Raw genomic sequence first — 24,759 nt, forward strand, 5'->3', positions numbered from 1 at the left:
GTTTGAGTCCTAGAAACCCACACAGTAAAAAGGGAGAAACTGCTTCCTCCAGAAATGAATACCCCCTCCCCCAAAAACCCAAAAGCGTTCTCCAGAGGAACAGAACCAAGAAACTATATATATATATGTGTGATTCAATGAGAGGATGCATTGGCTTATGTTCTTAGAGTGGAGTTTTGCTGGCTGAAGAACTTTGTGGGCTGAGAATCACTAGCTGTAAGCCCAGTGCTTATGTATGCTCCATACAGAGAGAGGCCAGCAGACAGTGAGCAAGCACTGAGCCTCACAAGGACCCAGCCAGGAACAGAGCAGGAGGAACTGGCAAGAGGAATGGTAAGCTTGTCTGCCTAGCTGAAGAACATGGTGGGCACAGAGCGCCAGGTATAGGAGAAGACCTGAGCCGGGGCACTTGCTATAGCCTTTTTGGTGAAGCCACTGTAGGAGCTTTAAAAGGGTTTTCTGAGGGTGGGGGGGAGAGGCAGGCAGAGAATACCCCACGCCTTTGGAGATATCGAGGGAACGTCCAGGGCTGAGATTTTAAAATAAGAGCATTTGGGTCAGGTGACCTTGGCAAGGAGGAACTATGCCTATCCACACATCTAGTCCACTGTTCCCTTGTGGCGAGCACAGTGCTGGAGTTAAAGTGCCCACATTCCACTGGTCAGGTCAGGAAGGGACCCAGCTGCCTCTTGAACATTCAGATGAGGGAGAATGTCAGCCACAATGCTGGCCCGCAGAGGTTTATCTAAATGTGCTTTTATTCTCCCCAAACAGGAAAACAGAGGCAGGCAGCCAAGGCCCTGCTGTGGCTCTGTGGCCAAAGCCTTGCCATCCTTCCTCTCTGCTACCATGTTGTGAGTTAAACTTTTCCCAACAGAAGGGTGTGTTCAAATCCTAATCGTCATGATCCGAGAATGCCAACTTAACTGGGAAAAGGGCCCGTGTAGTTATAAGCAAGTTATGAGCAAAGAAGTCATCCTGGGGTACATGGACTTACTCCAGGATGCCTGGTGCCTTCCTAAGAAGAGGGGAGAGCCACAGAGGCAGATGCAGAAAAGGAAGCTGTGGCAATAGTCACCAAAATTAGAGCCACAGTGGCAAGACAAGGTAGACCAGAGACAGCCACCACCTGAGGCTGAACAAGGCAAGACAGCATCTTGGATGATGGCATGGGGCCGGCTGACACCGGTTTCAGGCTCAATGTCTAGGGTCATGAGAACCTCTGTTGGCTCAGTGGCTGGCTCATAGGTGTGGAAAGAACAGGAATTAAAAAAAAACTCGCTCCCGCCTGGGTGGGGCTTTTTCAGGAAAACAGTGGCTTCCACAGAGTTCCTTGTAGATACCTGTCTGTTCTCGATGGCCCTGGAGGCTAGGGACTGAAGAATTTTGTAGAAAATCATCTTTATACAAGTATGCATATACACACATACAGAATTTATATATTGAGTAATTTTAAACTTAACTAATTTCGGGCATTTGATCACTGGGTTTGAACAAATGCATGTGGCCAAATCGCTCTCACCAAATCTAGACAGAATACACCCATCACTCCAGAAGGTGCCTTCAAGCCACTTTGTCACCTGTCAATCTCTCCAGACATAGCTCCCGTACAACTCTGAACTTTCCTTGGCTGTGGACTCTCGGAGCCATTATTTTCATCTTCGTTTTGCATAATTTATTGTAAGCTGAACAGTAAGCCTTTTGTTTCCAAAGTGCTTCTGAGATCATGCGGCTGTGTCTGTGTATATGTTGGTGTTCCTCATCACTACAGAGTGGAATTTCTTTGTAGGATCCATACAATCTATCTGCCCAGTCACCAATTGCTAGATGGATACCTGTGTGGTGATTTTGAATGAATGAAACATTTTCTTACAACTCTTTACATAGACAACTGTTTCGATTCATCTGTGCAAATCCTTCAGAGTGGAAGGACTAGCTTCTCTGGTGGCTACAGGCTGACTATTTTTAAAGGAACTACCAGTGTTTCCAAAGTGGCCACGGCACCTTGTATTCCCTACCAGCCATGTGCTCTCCGGCAGATGACCATTCTTGCTCACGCTTGGATTGCCGGCCTTACTCACTGTCACCATGGTGGGTGTGAAATGGCTTCTCGCTGTGGTCTCGATTTGCATTTCTCAAACCCTCTTTGTGTGTTTATTTTCCATTTCAGATACAGATGGGCGAAGTGTCTGCTCAAAGGTTTTGCCCATGTGTTTAAGTGGGTTTCCCTTTCATGGTGTATTTTTATGTTATTCCTTTCCACTTACTTACAATGCATGTGTGTGTGTGTGTGTGTGTGTGTGTGTGTGTGTATGTGTGTGTTTGTGTATGTATATATATACATATATATGCCACATATATACATGTATATACACACACATATATACACACATACACACACATATATACACACACATATATGCACACATATACACACACACATATATATACACATACATACACACACAAACACACACACACTCACATATATATATATGGTAGCTTTGTAAAAGTCTGTCATATATATGGCTGGCAAACATTTCCACTAATCTGTTACCTTTTATAGCAGTGTGCTTCAAGAGTAAAGGATTTATTAAAATAAAGCTTCTATATCATAGCTCATGAACTTTTTGTCTAACCCAACCCAGTGTGGTTAAGATTTTCCCCCTGTCCTTCCTAAATTCCTGTAGGTGTAGCTCTGACATTTAGGTCAGCGAATCCTCTTTGCTCAGAGTGTGCAGCCTGGGCCAAGGTTTGTTTGGGTTTCTTGTGTTTGTGCATTTACCCTGGTGATATTCATCCAGAGAGTTACGCCACCATCTTCAGTGGGTGTAGATGTGTGGCTGTAGATGTGTGGCTGTATTTCTGGGCTCCCTGATTGTTTCCTTCCTCTATATTTATCCCAATTACACACCACTGTGCAAACTGTAGCTTTCTCAGATCTTTAAATCAGATCACACGACTCTTTCAAGGTTTTCCTTTCTCAAAATCGACTCCAACCGTCCTAGGTTCTCTGATGTCCTCACCTCTTCTGTGGCCTTCTCACAGGTTCCTACCAAAGCTGAGAGCTGGCTGGAGTTTGGATGGGCATGTGTTGACTCTGCACATCAGGATGACGAGTAACGCTGTAGCGTATAAAGGTTTCCCATCTGGAAACCTTTTATTTAGGGGTCTTTATATTCTCTATGCCAAGGATATGGCAACCCACAGGAAGACCAACAATGTCAACTCACCTGGACCCCTGGGACCTCTCAGAGACTGAGCTGCAACCAAAGAGCACACACAGGCTGGTCCAAGACCCCAAACACATATGTACCAGAGGACTGCCTTGTCTGGCCTCAGTGGGAGGGGATATGCCTAATCTTGCAGAGACTCAAAGTACCAGGGTGAGGGGATACCTGGGGGGGGGGTCTGCCCTCTCAGAGGTAAAGAGGATGAGGGGAGGAACTCTGTGAGGGGACCAGGATGGAAGGCATCATTTAGGGTGTAACTAATTAGTTAATTAAAAAATTTTCTGTATGCTATTTTTTGTTTTTATGTATATATTTACACATATTTTATAAGTATTTCATTTTTTTAAAGTTACTATAATATTTTTAAACTATTTTATTTTTTATTTATATATGTATGTATTTGTGTAAGTGTATACCACACTCATACATTTCCTGTGGAAGCCAGAAGAGGGCATTAGATCTCCCAGAGCTGGAGACTCAGGCAGTTGTGAGCTTCCTAGCATGGGTACTGAGATCCAAATTCAGATCCCCTAGAAGAGTAGCAAGTCCTCTTAACCACCGAACTGTCTCTCCAGTCCTATAATGGGATTTAATTTCGTATTTCTAATTGTTCACTGTGGGAACATAAACACAGAGTTGACTATTTAAATATTAATCTTATACCTTATGACTTTGCTTAATTGACTTAAAAGGTCTATAATCTTTATTATATATTCCTGGACATTTCCTTTATAGACAATCATTTTTTTTAATATAAAGGGTTTTGTATATTGCTTTCTTTCTTTTTTTTTCTTGCCCTATTTCCCTGGTTAGCTCCCCTATCACTATGCTAAAGAGGATGGTAAAGGCAGACAGCTTTGTTTTCCTTTCCAGAGGGAAAAAGCATTTATTCTTTCACTATTAGATATGACATTAGTGAGGGTGTCTTTATTAATGGTCATTTATAAGGAATGCTTCTAACTGGCTCTATTGTTCGCATCTATTTGAGGTCAGTTTCTAGAGACAGGGAATCGGTCTGATCACTTACCACACACAAGGCATTTCTCCAGGCCCCTCCATTCCGTGTCTCAATTATGTTCTGATTGTGTCTTTTCACCGGGCACTTGCAGGACAGCTGCTGTTTACAGGCACCTGGTCACCTGTAGTAACAGAAGCAGTACAAGGGGGAAGGGTGACCCTTCACATAGTTCCCCACCCTACGTCCCTCGGGAGTCAACGTAGTTCCTTGGTAGGAACATGAGCTTTGTGTCAAGTTCCAACTCCACTCTGCCATGTTAGGAAGATTGTTCAGCTTCTCTGGGTCACCATCTTCTACTCCTGAAATAAAAATATCAGTAGTGACCTGCCCTGAGCAATTATTAATCCTGGAGATTAATAAACGAGCGATTGAAACTAAATGCCTAGAAAGCAGTGCCCGGTGCCCTTAAGGACTAGGTTTGTATGTGCCTCGCTTAAACACACACAGGCTTTCAGTCACTCTTTGCCGCCTCAGATAGAGGACAACTGTCATTTTAAAAGTCGTTTTTCCTTGTAACCTCCCACAAGGCATTTAGGTGCGAGGGTTGATTTCCTTTGTTTTGTAACATTGCTTATGTGGTAAATAACTCTACAAAATCCTCTGCACAGGAGACAGGGTGTTAGGACTGTGGGCAGTGACATTCTCCCTTCTGAGGTCAACTTATTAGGGAAAAGGTCTAAGGAACCCTCTAGGAGCCTGGGGGACCCACTGCTCTCTTGAATTGCCTTTCTCTCTTTCTTGTGGTCTTTTGAAGAGGCAAAGAAGCCCCCCCCCCCCCCCGAGTCTTTTCCAGCCTGTTCTCTGTCCCTCTTTTCTGTGGTTATGGCCAGTGAAAAGCTTACACCCCATGTCATACTGTTTCTCAATAGTGCCCTGGGTTCTATCTAGAGCATCTATCTACCTGAACTCTGTTTAGTTCTTCCTTCTGCCTCCTTGTGACCTTCAGGAGAGTCTAGCCCAATGGTTAGTGTTGCCAGACTTTGAGAACTACCGTGAATATCCCACAATGTGCTTAATAGAGCCACTGGCCTCTTGGCCTCTGCCTTGCCTTCTCAGTTGGAACAGTGACCTCAGGACAAGGGTACACTGATTCAATAATCATCAGCACTGACACTCTGTGCCTTTGTCCTGGGCTGCCATGAGATGCTTTGTTAGATGTGGAGCTGGAGGCTCACATGACCTGCATGGCTCTCCTGACCGTGCCCACTGCCCCAGGTCCTTATATTGAATTATACATGGCTTTCTGCAAAGCTGGGTTTTTTTTCCACTAGCACACAAAGCAGGATCGGAGGAGGCATCTGACACAGTGAGAGCTCCAGGCCCTGCAGAGGCAAAGAAGCTACCACAAAGCTGGTTATTTTCCAACTGAGAGGCATGTCGGCTTGGGGTGGTGTAAGTGGGAAGTGGAGACCTCAAGTGTAACTTTCTATTTGAGAGTTAGTTCCTTGAGAACACACACACATAATCACCCAGAGTTTAATATCAAGTGATTTGGGTTTTGAAACAAAGAGAGAGAAGGAGACCCAAGGAAAAGTTCAGAAGTGCCAAATTTAACTTTCTACTCCGGTGAGTTAAGATGCACCTTGGGCTCTATGCACATCTGACCCAGAAGGTCTCAGCTGAAGGATAGTGGTAGTACCAGTGATGTGCACACAGCCGGTGGCTCCTGTTAACTCCTCACGTGGATCAGACACTAGATACCAACCTGGGAGATGTTACTGACCTGTAGGGAGCCGTGGAAAGCAAAAGGATGCACCCGATGACAATGGACACAAGAAGGGACAGGGGAGTTCACACTAAGTATTACATCTAAAAGTCAGCTTGGTCCTTAGGCACCATGGGTGGACCTACTACTATTGTTCTGATAAACAGACATAGTATCAAACTATCCACTAAGCTCTATACCTCTATATTAGTGCACCTATCACACCCCGTAGAAGTTTCTTCATACAGTGGCTGGTGTTTAACACAGAAACTCACAAGTGGTCACAGCGCAGAGCCCAAACATCTGTGGAATGCTCAGCCACAAGTGGAACATCTGTATCACCGCCCCCACCTTCACAAAGTTTCAGGAGCTGTGGTTAAAGGTGGGGGACAGAAGTGAGGGAGGACTGGAACAAAACAGTATCTTCGTGGCAGGACCTCTTGTGTGAACTCGCAGCCGCCATGGCTGCCTGCAGCAGACCTGAGGGGTGGTCAGGCCATGCAGCGCTCCAACCTGGGGGAGAGAGGGGCTCATGAGCCACGCCTGACTGAGAACCTATAGTCAGCTAACGGTTTTGGGGGGAAGGGAGGTCAGTTTCCTTTATTGGGGATGGTTCCTGATAAGTTTACCACACTACAGTGAATGTCTCCACACTCAAATAGGACTTAGTGGGTTATTTAAAAGGGGGCCATAAAGCTGGGGGGTGGGGAAGTGTCGGTCTGGGAGGGCCTAGAGTGTCAAAACATGAATGAAAATTTTCAAAAAGTCATAAAAATATTATATATTAAAAGAATTGTCAGCTTCCGATGGGGCATCTATATCAGCAGATATTCGAGATCATGGCTGAAGAGGAGACGAGATTATAAGAGGTGGCCATGGTGGGTGACTGCACGCCAACGGTATTTTCTATACACAACCGGGCACTTAGGAATTTATAGTCGTGAGAGCGTGCATGAGGTCAGTGCAACTCAACCAGGCAAGATGGCAGTGCGGTGAGGGGATGGGGCATGAACGGTTAATGGTTCCTAAAAGAGGGGGAGTCTTCTTCAAAGGGGTGACCCCTGGTAAGGTTGGTGACACTCCAGGGGTTGACCCTACACCTAAGAAAATTTGAGCAACTCAAGTTTGACATAATTTTTTTTCTTAAAAAAAAAAAAAAAGACATAAAGTTGGGTAGAGAGGAAAGTCGGGTGGGCCAGAGAGGAGTTGGGGAGAAGGGAATTGAACATAAACCAAACACATCATATGAAATTCTCGAGGAATTAATTAAAACATTATTATTTTTTTAAATCTTCAGGAAGTGAATAGTCCCATGTAAACAGTCCCACTGTGTGTATGTCCTCGGGTCAGTCAAATTTCTCTCTTACTTCTGTTTTGTGGTACTAAGGATTGACCCTCAACACACACCAGTCAAGTCCTCTACCGCCAGGTCACACTACCTGTCTTCTTTCTTCCTTTCTTCCTTCCTTTCTCTCTGGGCATGGGGGAGACAGGGTCTTCTCCCTAAGTTGCTAAGCCAACTGTATACTTGCAGACCTTCTGTCTCAGCCTCTTGAACAACTGAGATTACAGGGCCCACCCAAAATTACTCCTTGAACACGTGTTACCTCTTAAATATCAGGCATGACTAGACACCATACCTGATGTGTAAGAATGTTACACACATACATACATGCACATGCACAATGTATACACATGTGCACACATGCACTCACACACAGACACACACGCTCACACATAGGAACTGGACTCCCTGGACACCATCCAGGACATTCATTACATGCACAAGTTGCTCTTACGGCCTCTCAGTGAGTTTTCACAATGCCCAAGCTTAGCGTTGTCTTGACAGTTTGGATATTTACTGGGTCAGCTGGTAAAGGCTGGTAAACCTAGGTACTTAGAAGGCTGGGGCAGGAAGATCACTAGTTTAAGCCCACCTCAGATAACTTGATCTGTTTCAAAACATACAGAATAGGGTAGTGTCGGTGATGCCATTCAGCCCATGGACAAAGTGCTTGTCTAGGACACATGAGGCCGAAGTTTCAGTGCCCCCACTACACACAGTCCAAAAGCAAGAAAACAAAAGAAAAAAGGAAATTTCAAGTTCATCATTCTCTAAAAATTACTTATGGATGTTTTCCCATCCATTTGACAGGTGGTGACCAAGAAGGAGGACTTTTTCAGGGCCTGGAACTCCTGTATGCACCATGTCATCACATTGTCTCTGGCGCACATTCACAGAGGTGAGTTGGCTCTTGAATGTTCATAGTTGCGTGGATCAGGACCCTGAATGCCACAGGGTCAGAACAAAAGTCTGTGGAAAGGAAGTCTTGCCATCAGTCGGAGCCTCACTGCTGGATTTAGGGTCCCAAGTAATTCCAAGAGGCTTGAAGACTGTTGTAACAAGTCTTATTAAGAAAACTAGGCAGATAACAGTCAGAAAGCCCACCAGGACCCACTTATCAGACAGGAGCTAGTTTGTACACATCTGTCTTCCCAGGCCCTTTGTCCAACAACATCTGGAATCCCTGAATAAATAAATGGGGAGGCTATATATACTAAAACAAAACAAGACAAAACACAAGTCTGATACAAAGGCTGAGGAGTTCTGAGCACTGTAATGGCTGATTTAACCCAGTCCTTAAATTAGGTAACTGTGTCAACCCATAAGTCCATGATTCCCAACTGAAGATAGTTTTACCTCAGGAGGATGTTTGAAGATGCTTGGATTGTTTGATGGGAGCAACATTATTGGTTGGTAGTAGGTAGAAGCTAAAATAAATATTAACTGTCCTATAGGTCACAGGCCAGCCCCTTACAGTTTATTATGTGAATAACGCTGAGAAAAGAATATTCATTTTGCTCTAAGGAGACTAAAATAGCACAAGAAAATGAAACATTAAGTATTTGGATTCATGTCACTGAAATGATTTAATACTGAGAATCATTTTATTCACAACATGACTTCACTGTTCAAGTAAAAGTCAGGGCAGGTATGATGGCCAGCAACCCAGGAAAGAACATATTTGACTAAGCTTTCCAGCCTTCCCACCATATTCCAAAAAGACCAGCATAGCTTCAAGGATGCCCAGCATTCCTCAGAGATGAAGCAGAGGACATAGTTTTAGTTCACACGGAGCATGGCTACTTCCCTCTCTTTAAGGTTCGGCTGTGAGCACGTTCTATGCTAGATTGAGCATCATAATTCAGGGCCAGTGAGCACAGGCTGTGAGGAAACTGATCGTCGTAACTGAACTTAGAAAGACTGGTATAAACCAGAATGCCAGTTTATTCATCAAGTCAAAACCCACCTGCAGGTCATCTGGGCGTCATCCCTCAAATGGGCAGAAAACCACTTGGAATTAAGTAGTAACCGAGCGGGTACAGCAGGTCACACCATCTGCGTTAACTCACGCTTTCAGCTGACTGCCGATCTGAAGACCCACTGTCAGCTGCCGGTGATCCTGTAGGTCATAGGCTACCTCTCTCCCTGAACCATCCTGGTCACTGTGGTCCCAGCCTCATTTGCTTAAGAAATTTGTGTAAATCATCTTCTTCTGTTAGAGGTTTTCGTTTGTTTATGTTCCATATTTGTTGATTAGGTTGAAACACATTGAACACAAAACACCCCAACCCATACACCCTAGTTGAAGGCAGGTATGTCCCAGTTCTCTATCCAAAGCATAACATTCACTGGTCTCATTCTGGTAGGCATTAAGGCCCGGGTGCTAGGGACCTTTCCTCTGTACTGACCACAGATACTGTCCATCCCAAAACCTAGTTCTAAGGTGAAGGCACAGGTCTCAACATCTCTGAATAGTTGTTAACTTTGCGTCTGGGGCTTGTCTGGTTCACCCTAGAAGCAGGACTGTGAGTCTTCCGGTGACTGTGCACATTACAAGTAGAGTTGAGTTTGGTGTGAAGTCTGAGGTCACTTGCTTGAGAGGCTGATTATCTGAGTCCATGCCCTGACTCTCCTCCCACCAGCTCTGTGACTACAAGAGAGACACCCAGCCTCTCTGAGGTTCACTTACAGAGACTGTAAGACTGTGACAAGGATGAATCCTGAGGATCCTCTCAAGCCCCTGTCTTACTGTCTGACTCACTCTGCAGAATACAAAGAAAAACACTGTTAATCATTATTCCAAAAAAGCAACCAATCAAACAAACAAAACCTTAGTTTCTGTAACGGAAGTAGATCGTGTTCCTTAAGAGGAAGTTAAACAAGTGTGTTTGAGGTCTGCGTGCTGGGAAGAAACATCAAAGGTTTGCTGTCTCCTCAGCACAAAAGAAATCCAACCCATTTGAACTGTCAGTTGGCTAATTTGATTTAAAAAAAAAAAGAAGAAGAAGGATTGTTTTCAGAAAATTACCCTTAGGTTTAAGACCAGATACAAGGTTCTTGGATATATAAAAAAGAAAATTAATTCAATGACAGTGTTTAGGGAGCTCAGGAATAATTTGTAATAGAAAACTCTGCAGTGCAAAGGCTTAGGGGCTACGGTGATATCTCTGTGGCCAAGAACGCTTACTGCCCACATGTGAAGACCCATGCAGCCGGGTGTGGCTGTGTGTCCCTACAACCCCAGCATCTTGGTGGGCAGGAGAGCACTGAGGCTTGCAGACTGCTAGCCCATCTCCAGATTAGATGAGAGACCCTGTCTTAAAGGGAAAAAGTAGGAGACCCAACATCCTCCTCTGGCCTCTGTATGCACAAGTGTGCACCTGTTTACACACTCATGCCGACACCACATAAAAAATAAAATAAAAAGCAAGGTGTACAATGCAAAGGTCTGTACAGACAGGTCTGTATCAGGTCCTCAGGATGAGAAAGCACACGACCTCAGGAAGATGGAGCCCGTGGTGCCATCTTCACATCCTGCGGCCCTCCAGCAGAGGTCTCCTGCTAGCAAGGAAAATTGCTAAGAGCCAAGCAGCCTTTGCCAACCTGCACAGATGTCACCTGCAAACAGTTTTGAAGGGAAGGCGCACCAAAGGAGAGAGGGGGGCCAGTGTGCTAAAGCCTAGACCTTAACATCTCCCCAGAAGGCAATGAACTCAGAATCAGCCAGTTTTTATTAGGAACAAATGGGGAGGAAACGCCTCCTGACAGCAGTATCAGTTTGTCACCTGAAGACTGGGGAGAACTGGGCTTGAGATAAAAATGTTAAGCAGTCTCCAGTGGTTTCTGGAGTGGGATGTAACCATTGCAATGATAAATTGGTGTTTTTCTGTGATGCGCATATTTATTGTATCCTAGAAAGAGCAGCCCTGAACCTCATGGTATCTGAACCCCTAAGGGTGTGCCCGGTCCAGGCAAAAAAGAAAGTAAGTACTCATTAAAGAAATGGCATCATCTAGGCTGCCCAGCTTTGTGCAGTACCCTCTGTGACGTTTCTCAAAGCTGGTGAACTTCATGCAGCAGGAAGCCCTTCTTCTGTTTCTTAATACAGTGCCTGATAATTTTGAATGTCCGCGTTAAGGGCAGGTTGTAATTATAATTAGAACACAGAATGCCGTGGGGTTCTGCCTACTGAGAATTAATTTCAGATTCCTTTCAAGGACGTGTGTGTTTTGAAACGAGGCTTTCTTTGTTAATAAAAACATGATCGCATGCATTATTTAAAACAGCGTGTCGTGTTTTCCCCATTAGTGCTGATTCCAATATTCTTCGAGGGGTTAGCACTTTCCTCCCAGTTGTGAATGGGGTTAGTCTTTGGGCAAATTACACATGCCTCACTTAGCTTACACTAGAATCCATCTTCTATAAAGTTATGAGAGTAGATTTATGCCTTTTAACAATATGGAAGCGTTGTATGCCACCTCTTCAGTATAATCCTGTGTGAGTCTAGGAACTTGTCACCCATGACAACCACCGATGTGTCACTCCCTTGCTACCCTCGGCCCTTAAACCTGAAGGACAAGTTTTGTCCTTTGGTAGAACCAGAAGTTTTAAGTAAACTTACCTTACTGTGTGAGTAATGGGTTTGTGCAATGTTGTGTTGCTCCTGCTGGAGATTGGAGGGTAGAAAGGTGCCGTCAGAGGGGAGAGCTCCAGGCCCTGTATCAATCATGATGATGTGTCTCTTCTCTCGACGCTAGTCCCCATCAGCCTGGAACACAAACTTTTCACAAAACAGCTAAATGGAGAAAGGTTGCTTCTCACTCACAGTCCAAGAGCACAGTGTTGGGGTCAAGGCAGCAGGAGGTTAAAGCAGCTGATTTCCTCACACCCTCAGTCAAGCAGGGGGATGAACACAAGCTGCTACTCGGTTCTGCCTCTTTGTCTCCTCAGTTCAGCATTCTAGCCACAGTGGGAGGTTTTCCCACCTCAAATTGCCATTATGAAGATAATTCGTCAGAGAGATTTCAAGAGGCCCATCTCTCAGAGAATACTAGATTTTTGTCTAGTTGACAACGGACAGTCATCATCACACCGAGTGGTTAGAGGGAAGGAGTCCTCGGTACAGCCGTACTAGGTCCTATCCGCTCTGTGTGTATGTCCTCATCACAGACATAAATGGTGGGACTGGCCAGGGTTCTAGGGTGCTGAGAAAGGGCAGATGTAATGGCTGACAGGTCTTTGTAGAGCTGGGCTTTTGGAGATGCCAGGAAGGGAAGGGATGTACCAGCTTTGTCTTCTCTCTCCAGGTTGGATGCTCAAATTCAGTCCTGTGAATGTAATGTAAGCAAAAGGTGCTCAGTATACAGGGTCCACATCTACAGAATCTACCATTGCTTGTTGGGGGAATAGTTACACGTGCTTGGCGAGAGCCCAAGAAGTCCTGGGCCTCTGGGCCTCTCCCAGATAAAATTTTAAAAAAAACAAAAAACAAAGAAACAAACAAAAAAAGAAGGTGGTACTGGGGTAGAAAAGATCAAGAACCCATGTTCTCACTACACCTGTTCAACAGGCACAATCTTGAAGGTAAAGACGCAGGACAAGCCCCCTACGTGGAATCCATCTTAAATGGGAGCATGAAGTACTTTGTGCTCTTCAAAAAGAACATGATTAAGGACTGATGAGATGTCTTGTTGCTCACCTAGAATGCCTGGATTTAGCCCCAGAACCCACATGGGTAGTTTAAAGATATCTACAACTCCAGTCTGAGGGGATCTGATGTCTTCTTTGAACCTCCAAAGTCATCTCTATACATATGGCACACAGATTTACATGAACACACACACATACATACATACACACACACACACACACACACACACACACACACACATACACATCTTTTGTTGGGGTGGGGAGGATGAGTTGTTCTTTTAATCTATACTGTCATGGCAATGGTTGTTTTATTTTTTTTTTTAATTGAATATTTTCTTTATTTACATTTCAAGTGTTATCCCCTTTCCTAGTTTCCCCTCTGGAAACACCCTATCCCATCCTCCCTCCCCCTGCTTCTACTAGGGTGCTCTCCCACCCAGCCCACTCCCAACTCCCAACCCTGGCATTTCCCTACACTGGGACGTCAAGCCTTCCAAGGACCAAGGGCCTCCCCTCCCACTGATGTCCAATAAGGCCATCCTCTGCTACATATGTGGCTGGAGCCATGAGTCCCTCCTTGTATACTCTTTGGTTGGTGGTTTAGTCCCTGGGAGCTCTGGGGTGTCTGGTTGGTTGATGTTGTTCTTCCTGTGGGTTACAAACCCCTTCAGCTCCTTCAGTCCTTTCTCTAACTCCTCCACTGGGGACCCTGTGCTCAGTCCAATGGTTGGCTTCGAGCATCTGCCTCTGTATTTGTCAGACTCTGGCAGAGCCTCTCAGGAGACAGATATATTAGGCTCCTGTAAGCAAGCACTTCTTGGCATCCACAGTTGTGTCTAAGTTTGGTATCTGTATATGGAATGGATCTTCAAGTGGGGCAGTCTCTGAATGGCCTTTTCTTCAGTCTCTGCTTCACACTTTGTCTCCATATTTTCTCCCTTGAGTATTTTGTTTCCCCTTCTAAGAAGGACTGAAGCATCCACTTTGGTTTTCCTTTTTCTTGTGCTTCATGTGGACTGTAAATTGTATCTTGGGGTATTCTGAGCTTTTGCTAATATCCACTTATCAGTGAGTGCATGTCATGAGTGTTCTTTTGTGACTGGGTTACCTCACTTATGATGATAGTTTCTGGTTCCATCCATTTGCCTAAGAATTTCATAAAGTCATTGTTTTTTTTTTTTTAACAGCTGAGTAACACTCCAGTGTGTAAATGTACCATAATTTCTGTATCTATTCCTCTGTTGAAGGACATCTGGGTTCCTTCTAGCTTCTGGCTATTATAAATAAGGCTGCTATGAACATAGAAAAGCATGTGTCCTTGTTATATGTTGGAGCATCTTTTGGGTATATGCCCAGAAATGGAATAGCTGGATCCTCCGGTAGTCCTATGTCCAATTTTCTGAGGAACCCCCAGACTAATTTCCACAGTAGTTGTACCAGCTTGCAATCCCACCAACAGTGGAGGAGTGTTCCTCTTTCTCCACATCCTCGCCAGCATCTGTTGTCACCTGAGTTTTTTATCTTAGCCATTCTGACTGGTGTGAGGTGGAATCTCAGGGTTGTTTTGATTTGCATTTCCCTGATGACTAAGGTTAAACATTTCTTTAGTTTCATCTCAGTAATCCTCAGTTGAAAATTTTTTGTTTAGCTCTGTACCTCATTTTTAATAGGGTTATTTGGTTCTCTGGAGTCCAACTTCTTGAGTTTTTTTTAATATATATATTGGATATTAGCCCTCTATCAGATGGAGGATTGACAAAGATCTTTACCCGGTCTGTTGGTTGTCATTTTGTCTTATTGACAGTGTCTTTTGCCTTACAGAAACTTTGCAATGTTATGAGGTCTCATTTGTCATTGTTGATCTTAGATCCCCTGTGCCCATGTGTTTGAGGCTCTTCCCCACTTTCTCTTCTATTAGTTTTTGTGTATCTAGTTTTATGTGGGGGTCCTTTATCCACTTGGACTTGAGCTTTGTACAAGGAGATAAGAATAGATTATTTTGCATTCATCTACATGCTGACCTCCAGTTGAACCAGCACCATTTCAATGCTTTTTTCCATGGGATGGTTTTAGTTCCTTTGTTAAAAATGAAGTGACCATAGGTGTGTGGGTTCCTTTCTGGGTCTTCAATTCTACTCCACTGATCTACCTGCCTGTCTCTGTACTAATACCATGAAGTTTTTGTTTGTTTATTTGTTTTGTTTTTTTTTTTTATCACAATTGTTCTGTAATACAGCTTGAGGTCAGGGGTGGTGATTCCCCCAGAAGTTCTTTTATTATTGAGAATAACTTTCGCTCTCCTGGATTTTTTTTTTTTTTATTCCAAATGAATTTGCAAATCACCCTTTCTAACTCTATGAAGAATTGAGTTGGAATTTTGATGGGGATTGCATTGAATCTGTAGAAAGAATTCTGCATTTTGATTGGTTATGGTTTTTTGTAATGGTCTCTGTTGCAAAGAGAAATTTCCTTGATAGTGGAGACTACACATATTTGTGGGTATAAAAACAAGTATTTAGAATGTAATTAGAAATTATGCTGGTATAGTAAAGTGATGGTTTTAGGTCTCTTCTAAGATCTGTGACTTCACTAGCCTTGGGCAGGCATCTGGCTTCCAGTATCAGATATGATTTTCCTGTTGTTGTGTAGGTTTTACGTCCATTTAAAGAGCTGTTAGTTACTGCTGAGGGGTGTGTGTCATTACTGCACCCTTGAAGGTATCACGCTGGGTTGACTGTAGTTATGTCTCATAAATGTTAAAGGTGCATGGGGTTGTTGGTTGCTTCTCCTCTTTGGAAGCTTTCATGGTGTCTTCTGGTCCCTCGGGGAAGAGAATCTCAGGTCAGTTCCAACTCAGGGACATCTGGACCCTGTGTCAGAAATGCTTGGTTTCTGACAACCAAGGATAATGGCAATAGTCTGTAGTGTTTTGGGACTCTCTTGGATAACCCTGACCAGCAGCTCAGAAGAGGACTTTTCATGCCTGGTGTATGGGTTTCTGTTAGATGGTCTATGGATCTTGAAGAGAACATTGTCAGCCCAGATGGGAAATTTTCATTTGAACTATGCATGTATATTTGTATCTCAGGATTTTTCACACATTTTCTAGGTCAATATGATTTCTTTTGACTTTTCTCAGACATCTTTACTGGTCCTGCGCCTTCCTTCTCCTGTCGTTACCTTCCTCGTCCCCAAATAACCTCCCCTTTTCCATTTTCCTGATCAGACCATGTGCCCTCTACCATTCTCCTCTCTATTGCTCCCTCCAGCCTCAGCCATGTCGATGGTACCTTATTCTCCCCAGTTTTGGAGTTACTCTAGGCTGTGCATGTACATAAAGACTTGGAACCAGAAGTTCCAGATGAGAGAACATGTGTTGTCAGTCTGTTTGGTCTGCATTACCTCATTTGACGTGTTCTTTTCTAGTGCCATCCATATACTCGCCAGGGTTAATGAATTCAGTTTTCTTTACCATCGAGTAGTATTCTATGGAGTGTGTGTACATTTTCATTTATGGTTCATCTGTTTAAGGATATTAGCCTGTTTGCATTCCCTAGCTATTGTGAATAGAGCAGCAATACATAAGGCTGAGCAGGTATCTGTGGAGTCCTTCGTGAACATTCCCAGGAGTGGTACATTTGGGCCACATGGTAGTCTGGCTGCTCAGAATCACTAAAAAGGCAACAGAAATTTGCCCTCCCTGGTTTGGAAATAGGCTTCTAGCCCTTTGCTTCTCACCATGTGATTTAAAAATTATACCTTGTACAGTAAACTGCAAAGATCTGTGCCAGCCGAATATAAGTAAACATGTAGGGGGTGGGGGGAGAGAAGGACAAAGGGAGGGGACAGCGAGTCATCTCAAAACAAGATTCCCTTAGTGCCTGTGTGGATGGAGAGAATGTAAGAGTAAAGCAGAATCGATGGGCTTGATTCCATTGGTGTCGGGATTAAGAATAAGACCTATAGAAGCCAGGCAGAATTCCTGGAGTTCCTTGGTCATCCAGTCTAGCCCAAGCAGTGATCTCCAAGTGTAAAGACAAAAAGTAAGGTGATCAGCCACAGGAGACAACACCTAACATCAACCTCTGGCTGAAACATGCATGCACACACTCATATATGCACACACACACACACACACACACACACATACACACACACACACACACACACACACACACACACACACACACAGGCACACATGCATGCATGTAAAAATGCATACACAGTACATTCAAAGTCTTTTTTTAAGATTAAGACATTTACACCATCAATAAAAATAGCTGTTGCACAAACTCTGGTCTTACCATGACAATTCTGGATATGATGCTATATTGAAAAAAAAAAATTACCCCATAGGGCACTGTAAATTTAGAAATATTTGCAAGGAACACACACTTAAACATGAGTTTTAAAGGGCGGCATATTCTAGTCTCCAAAACATTTAGCAAATAACCTTTGAGTTCACATGAGCCACCCACACAAAAACCAAAATGAACTACACAGAAAAAAAATTGCAAAAGCAACTGTCTGTTGACAACCAGATTTTCTTTCAGCCCTCGAGTTCTGGTCTATAAATAATCTGTGTGTTTCGAGTCTGACCATTGTCTTCAGAGGCCCCTCCTGACATATTCTCGGTTCAGGGTGTCTTAAAACAAATATTAAATGTGTAAATCATGGAAACTATTATGTTTTGAGAGGAGAGCTGTTGGAGACATGTGCTTTTTAGATACCCAACGTGTCAAAATGAAACATTAAGATGATGTATTCGTTCTTTGGAGCATCTGTTTATCTTTCGTGAGATCTGGATCTTGATAAATCACCAGAGATAAAAACTTCATTTTTAACTTATTGTAGATCCCAAACGCTGAGAGGAAAACAGTGCTGAGTCTTCTGTCTGTGAACTTACCTCTCTCCCTGCTGATGACTTACAGGGCTTTGTTTGCAGAGAAAACACACAGCTCTGTTGACTGTCGAGATGATGACTTTTGCTCAGAAACCTGAGAACTGAAGGGAAAATGGGAAGCGTGCGTTGTCAGACTTGATAATTTAACGTGGTTTAATATCTGCCTAAAGCGGCGTGGGGTGTTAAATGGGGCAAAGACCACAAGGTATTTCAGAGAGAACTTGTAAGAATACTTGAATTTTTAATCTTTCAGTTTGCGTGTGTGTGTGTGTGGGGGGGGTGTTTCTGTGTCGGTGTTTACCTAACGTGGGCAGGTGCCGAGGGAGTGCTAAGGTGTCAGATCCCTGGAGCTGATGTTTCAGGTGGGTGTGAATCATCAGGTAAGGATGCTAGGAACTGAACTTGGGTTGTCTACAGTAGTAGTGAGGACTATTAAGTGTTGAGCTCCATCCCTTAAAGTGAGGTTTTTACCAGTATTTTTACCTTCATCTGTTGGCATTTAGAACTTCTAAACAGGCATAACAGAGTGGGTATTGAATAGTTGATGTGGGTATGATTTTTAGATCAATCCAAGTAACCAATGAAGGTATCTTATGAGATATAGATGGGTGAATGGATAGATAGATGGATGGATGGATGGATGGATGGATGGATGGATGGATGGATGGATGGATAGATAGATAGATAGATAGATAGATAGATAGATAGATAGATAGATAACATATATATTATGTACATCACACAAGGTTTTGTACCTCAAAACCACTCTAACACTCTCTCTTCATTGGCAGTCTGGCTAATCAAGAAATCCCTACAGATTTTATATGTGCATGTGAATATTGTTACATGAGTACTCTTCTGTATACAAGAGGAGCACACAGAGAACGTGTAGCGATGGCTCCCAACAGCTCTTACCGTGAACTTTAGGATCATAGTTGAGCCAATAAACAAAATGGTGTGGCATGAATGTTCACATTCACCACGGCTCTGTGGGAGGCGGTTCCCTGCGGCAGTGGTGCCCCGTGGCTTGCCTTGTCCTTATGTCACTCTTCTTCAGTCCTGAGTAGGTTGAGACAAATTTAATCGTGTGCCAACTTATTCTAGGTCATGGATGCACGGTTGAGTTTTTTTCTGATAACTGCCACAAAGAGCTGTTTTAAGGAGATAGCTTCTGTCCTAGGCCTCGGAGGTTCCTAAAAGTTCCCATAGCCCATGACCATTGGCAACCGTGAAGGGTAACCTCACTTTGACCTTATCTCTCCTCTTGCAAGAAACATGTAAGTGGTGATAAGGAACTCAATGGAGGCATTGCCACAGGACTACAATAGCCAGATGTTCTAGAGTTCCAAGTCCCCCACTGTTTTCTCAGTCCGGCAGCGATACAAAGTGCAAGCCTTTAGAGCAAGAAGCTACTCCACCTGATTTACTGTATCAAAGGGTTGCAGTCCATCATGGTAGGAAAGAAATGGCAGGCCAGGTCTGTCTATGGGGTCAAGAGTGTGTGGCAGAAGCTGTTCTCACTACAACAGAACAGGAATCAGATAGTGGAGGGGGGAGAGCCAGGACCAGGAATTATCTTCAAAATCACCCCTGAAGACTCCACTAGCTAGATGGGAATCCAAACATTTCTAGAATCTTCCAAAATAACACGTGGGGACAAAGCATCCAAACAGAGGTCTCTAGGAAACATTTCAGATTTAAATCTCTCCATCCACGCAGGGTTTGTTGAGGTCGGGGCAGAGCCTAGGGTATCGCATTGCTTTGCCCTATTGGTTGAGGCAGCCTGGAGTGTTTGGATGTAGAGCTTCACTGGGGTAACTGCCAGCAGAGCAGTGATGAAGACAGGTATGTGAACCCAGCACTGAGTCCAGCAATCTGGACAGGTTGACAGTAAAGGGTCTATCCATGCCTGTCAAAAGAAGAGGACTGAAGTCCAGGGATAGCAGAGAATTACGTTATGCAAACACCTTTAAAAGTGAAATAACACAGTCAAAGCCACAGGTAGGGAAGAAAGTCTGTGTGTTTAGTAAGATAAAAACTGGCACTCACATAGGCCTTTGATGAGAGACTGGCCTTGGATACAGAGCTGAAGATGGTACTTTATAGAAACTGTAGCATGTTCAGAACCAGTAAGGCTAATTTAAATACCCATTAAAGCCATCTTGTGATTCCATGAATCATTCTGTTGGAGAAAGTTAGCTGAGGAAAGATGACTAACTACATCTTGGGGAGTCCAGGGCATGCTTGGGTCAATATCTGGGGCCATGTCGCGTTTCAACCACGCAGTGAATTAATGCCGTGGAAATCACTGTGGAAGAGGGTAGTTGAGGATAGATGCCAAAGGTACCAAGGCTGTTGGGATTCTCTTTATGGAGTCACTGGAATGGAGACTGAGTGTGTTTTCTCAGGGTGGCTCATACAGTAGCTGAACCCAGGACTTTCTGGTGTTTCCCATGGATGCTGTTGGCTGTAATGGCCTTGTGATCTGCCCAGTGACTACAAGGGAAGTCACTGACACAGATGTCAGCCCATGGAGTGAGCAGGCAGGGGACTCTACATGTCCCCAAGCAACCACATCCCTCATGTCATTTGTTTCTGCCATAACCACGAGGTTGTCCTCCACATGGATGTGCCGGCAGTCCCCAAAGAAGCCACTCACCTTTCTGTCTCTTCCCTTCCAGTTGCACTAGAGCAGTTCACGCTGGCAGTGAGGCAGTGTCCTGACAGGGAGGACCAGGCTCTGCTAATGAAGGTAGGTTATCAGCTAAATTCTTATTTCCTTAAAAGCCTCCTAGCATTTCTTTGATTGCCCGGAGGAGAGTTCCGTGTTTTTTTTTTTTTTTTTTTTTTTTTTTTTTTTTTTTTTTTAAGCGGGAGTAAATTTATCATTTCTGAATTTTTGCTCCACGGGGATATGCTTGTCAGTGGCTGGCGGGAGGGTGGCTGGTTAATGAGCACAACCACAGTCTGTGGAACACAGAAGTGACAGGAAAGTGGGTGTCGACGACTAGCAGGGAGCCTGCGTGATTCTCAGTGGACCCGGTTGGTTTTATTTAAACTTATCTGACAGTCCCGATTCTTTCAGCAGATTTATGAGACTTGGCCAAATTCCATGTCTCCGACTATACTTTTTAATTAAGACAAAGGATCCCACACCTTCCCAGTTGGCCCCGTCCTCCCTTTCGTCACCAGCGGGGAATGCCACACCAATCAGACCACTTGTGTCGACTGCTGAGACAGTCAACTCGTGTCTTAGGTTCTTTGTCCTTGAATTGAAAACAAACTCCTTTTCTTCTCGGGAACAACCATTTTATTAGGGAGTGCATTTGGGAGAGCCGGAAAAGGTCAGGCAAACAGCCTGTGCAATCTTAATAAAAACTGTGTCTGAAGGCAAAAAGCAGCTCACAAGCGTCGAGACACACATACATTTCCACTGATGACTAAGCCTCCTGTTTTCACCTAGAAATGTACACACTGACCTTGAACACCAGTGTTTCCATGATGTCATTTCCATCCTGCGCCTTCAGGAAACCATGTATACCAGGAGTTGCATTTCTTTACCTAAATACAGTTTCTTTACCAGGTGTCTTCTGACTTGACAAATGGGTGGAAAAAAAAAATAGGATGTCACTCACAGGGATTTTCAATTCATTTGCCTAAGGCGTGATATTTTTGGTCTGTCTATTTTTTGTTTTGTTTTGCTTTTAACTTTCAATGATGTTTATTTTATAATAAGGAAGGGCTACCGATTCCAAGGGTCGGGTTGATCTGGGAAGCCCCATTCGTCTGAGTCCAGGGTGTGTGAGGCCTAACAGCTTCAAGCACATGAGATCTCTTGGTAGTCTGAGGTCTCCCACACTGGTTTCCATTCCCTACTCAGAGCTCTATTCCTCAGTCTGTCCTTCCAAGTGCTGGTTGACTTTCTTTGACCTTGAAGCAGCCTTGAGTCACAGACACCTTTTACCTACTATTCACTCACGGTTCAGACACAGAGCCCTTGATCTCTTCCTTCGAATGCTGTCCAGCATCTTTTCTTTCTCCTCTCCTGATCATCTGGACCCCTGTTCAGGGGGAAAGACTCCTGAGTTCTACTCCATCCTGCAAGCGAGCCTCACTGAAGCTTCCATGGGCATCTCTCAGAGGTACTGCGTTTCAGAGAACAGAGCCACTAACCTCAGGAGCCTACACCACCCAGCTGCTTCTAGTTGCCCTCGTGGCTATATATCTGAGCCCCTTTCTAGATTTATTCTGGTATAAGACAAATAGGTGAAAACTGAAGCTACCTGAAGGCCTTTCCTCCAAAGATACCTCCTGTTGCCTCTCATGGCTGCACCAGGAGAGATGGTTCTTTCAATTCACTTGGTTAGGAACGAACATTTGAACTTGGGAGAAGAAGGCTTTCCCAAGATGTTCTGTAATGTGTGTAGCTCTCAGTGTTTTGTGTTTTCCCTGATGTTTCCTCAGACTGTATGACCACAGTAACTGAGAGAGTTGTCTGTGGGAGTTTTTACAGTATCTTTGAGATATTGAGCAGGCCTCATCAAAGAAGTTTCACTGAACAAAAATGTGTGCTCTGTTCATATCTACCAAAACTCCTTTGTAATTTTTTTTTCAAGAGATTGAGGTTTCTTTCAAGTCACCTATGAGAGGCCACCATGTGGGCGTGACAGGAATGTGTAGGATTTTTTTTTTTTTTTTTTTTTTTTTTTTTGTGGATATGTATAAAAGAATGTAGGAGAACAGTAGATCATTTTGAACACTCTTAATCAGCTGACCAATCTATGCCCACCTTACTGTATTTGGAGTTTATATGTAGTAAATTTATTTTCTGTGCATGTGACTGTGCATGTGTATATATGTGTGTGTGTAGTTATTTCAACAATGTATTTTGATCATATTTATCTCCCTCCCCCAACTTCTCCCAGATCTATCTCCCTTCCCAGCAGTTGTCAACTGCCAATAGCTCCTTCGCTAGGGATGGGACTTTGTGACCAACTCCCCTTTCCACACTGGGATTTGATCTGGGTTTGCACAAGTCTTTTGCATGCAGTCACAACTGTAGTTCATATGCGCAGCTGTCCTGCTGTGTCCAGAAGATGCTGTTTTTGTTGTAGTCATCCACTTTCTGGCTCTTACAGTCTTTCTATGACCTTTGCCACAATGATCCCTGAGCCTTGAAAGGAGGAAGTATATTGTAAATGTTCCGTTCAGGGCTGAGCATTCCAAAGTCTCTAATTCTCTGCACTTTGCCAATTGTGGGTCTCTGTGCTACTCACCATCTCTTGTGAAATAGAAGCTTCTCTTATGAAGGCTTAGGGTTCATTGGCCTAAATGTCTAGTGCTAAGTCATTAGGAGTCAAGTTAATATTATGTCCACTTAGAGAATAATAATACCAGATCCTCACCTAGTACCTGTGACATAGGCTCTTGGCCCCATTATCAGACCAAATAGGAGTTTCAACATATGGAGCAGGGCTTAAATCCAATGAAAAAGTTGTTGGTTATTTACATATTCCTGATGCCATTGCATGTCTTGCCAAGTTGATCATTACTGTAGCTCACAGTATTCAAAGCTAGATAACACTGATGGCTTCTTTCCCCCCTAATAGCGTATATAAGACTTTACAGGATGGTGAGATCTAGACTATAGGAATGAAACATCCAGGTCAGTGCCAGTTTGATTTTTCCATGCTCATATTCATAAATATGGTCACCATCTTCAGTAATAGGGTCTCACTGTAACATCTGGAGTGTTGCCAAGAGCACTGGCTATAGCCTCACGACCAACAACTCTAAAACATCTAACTCATTCTTGGCACTGAGTTTTTATTTATTAGACTATGTGTCTAATAGAGACATTGTCACCCTGTTTTAGATTTACTCTACTTTAACTCATTTTATGAGTGTGAATATATATATATATATATATATATATACTCATAAATGAATATATATATATATATATATATATATATATATATAATTTATTCTTCCCCCCCTACCCTGCCCTCTCTTCTCCCTCCCTGATTTGACACTTCCTATTCATTATTCTCTTTTATAAATTTCAATTTTTGGTTTCTCCTTACAAAAATTTCTTGAGATCCAAACAGCAACAAAAAAACTAAAAAATACTTACCAAGGATAGACCATGATCAAGATGGTGATGCTCCCAGGACAACGCTCTTTCACTGCATTTGGAATGCACCTACTGACCCTTGTTGGGAAACTTGATTTTTAATTTATAGTAGTGGAGGAGTACACTTTCAGCACATACACATGGGGTAGGGGCTAGACCAAGTATGATATTACATTTCTATGCATACTGTTGATTTCTACTGTGTCAAAGATCACTGAAACCAGAGAACAAGTGCTTTAGTGTAACCTCTGAAGGTATTTTATACATGGACCTCCAAGAAGAGAGATAAGATGAGCAGAAGGAAGCATACAGCTACATCAAATTCAGATATCCCTGAAAGAATCAGAACCAGCAGAACTCAAGATAGTAGAAGCCAAAGCTTCTGTCTAGATCAGAATAAGCAAGAGGTATCAGATGGTACGACTTCTGGACCCTTTGGCCTCTCCCTAGTATGACCACTGAGAACCAACAGAGAAACCCTGCCTCCAAAGCCTCTTTCTCCCCAGCACCTTAAGAGCACATACAGGAAGCCAGGCGTTGATGGAGTCACAAGACCTACTACAGTCTAACGCCGCCATGAATACTGCCATGCTTTCTGAACCACAGGGAACTGAAACCTCTGGAAACCACAAGGCATAAGCCTTTTCTCTCTTAAATCATTTCTGTTGGGTATTTCGGTCACAGCTTTGTGTAAGTAGCTAATACCCTTTCTCAGTCAAACAACTTACCTTTCCTCTGCAGCTTCTTTCTCTTGGCTTTTGAAGACT

At 43.6% G+C, this 24,759-nt stretch overlaps 1 protein-coding gene across 1 annotated transcript in view; it reads left to right on the forward strand.

Moving 5' to 3' along the window:
• Nucleotides 1-24,759, forward strand: part of ACOXL (acyl-CoA oxidase like) — a gene marked incomplete at both ends in the record, with an annotated part of 267,586 nt that overhangs the window by 211,147 nt on the left and 31,680 nt on the right. Inside the window, 2 exons of the mRNA XM_080931609.1 lie at nt 8,112-8,199; nt 20,538-20,608. Of these exons, the coding sequence (XP_080787735.1) occupies nt 8,112-8,199; nt 20,538-20,608 (159 nt within the window). The remainder of the gene's footprint in view (nt 1-8,111; nt 8,200-20,537; nt 20,609-24,759) is intronic.

This window comes from Micromys minutus (genome assembly GCF_963924665.1).
Source record: "Micromys minutus genome assembly, chromosome: 17".
Lineage (NCBI taxonomy): Eukaryota > Metazoa > Chordata > Mammalia > Rodentia > Muridae > Micromys > Micromys minutus.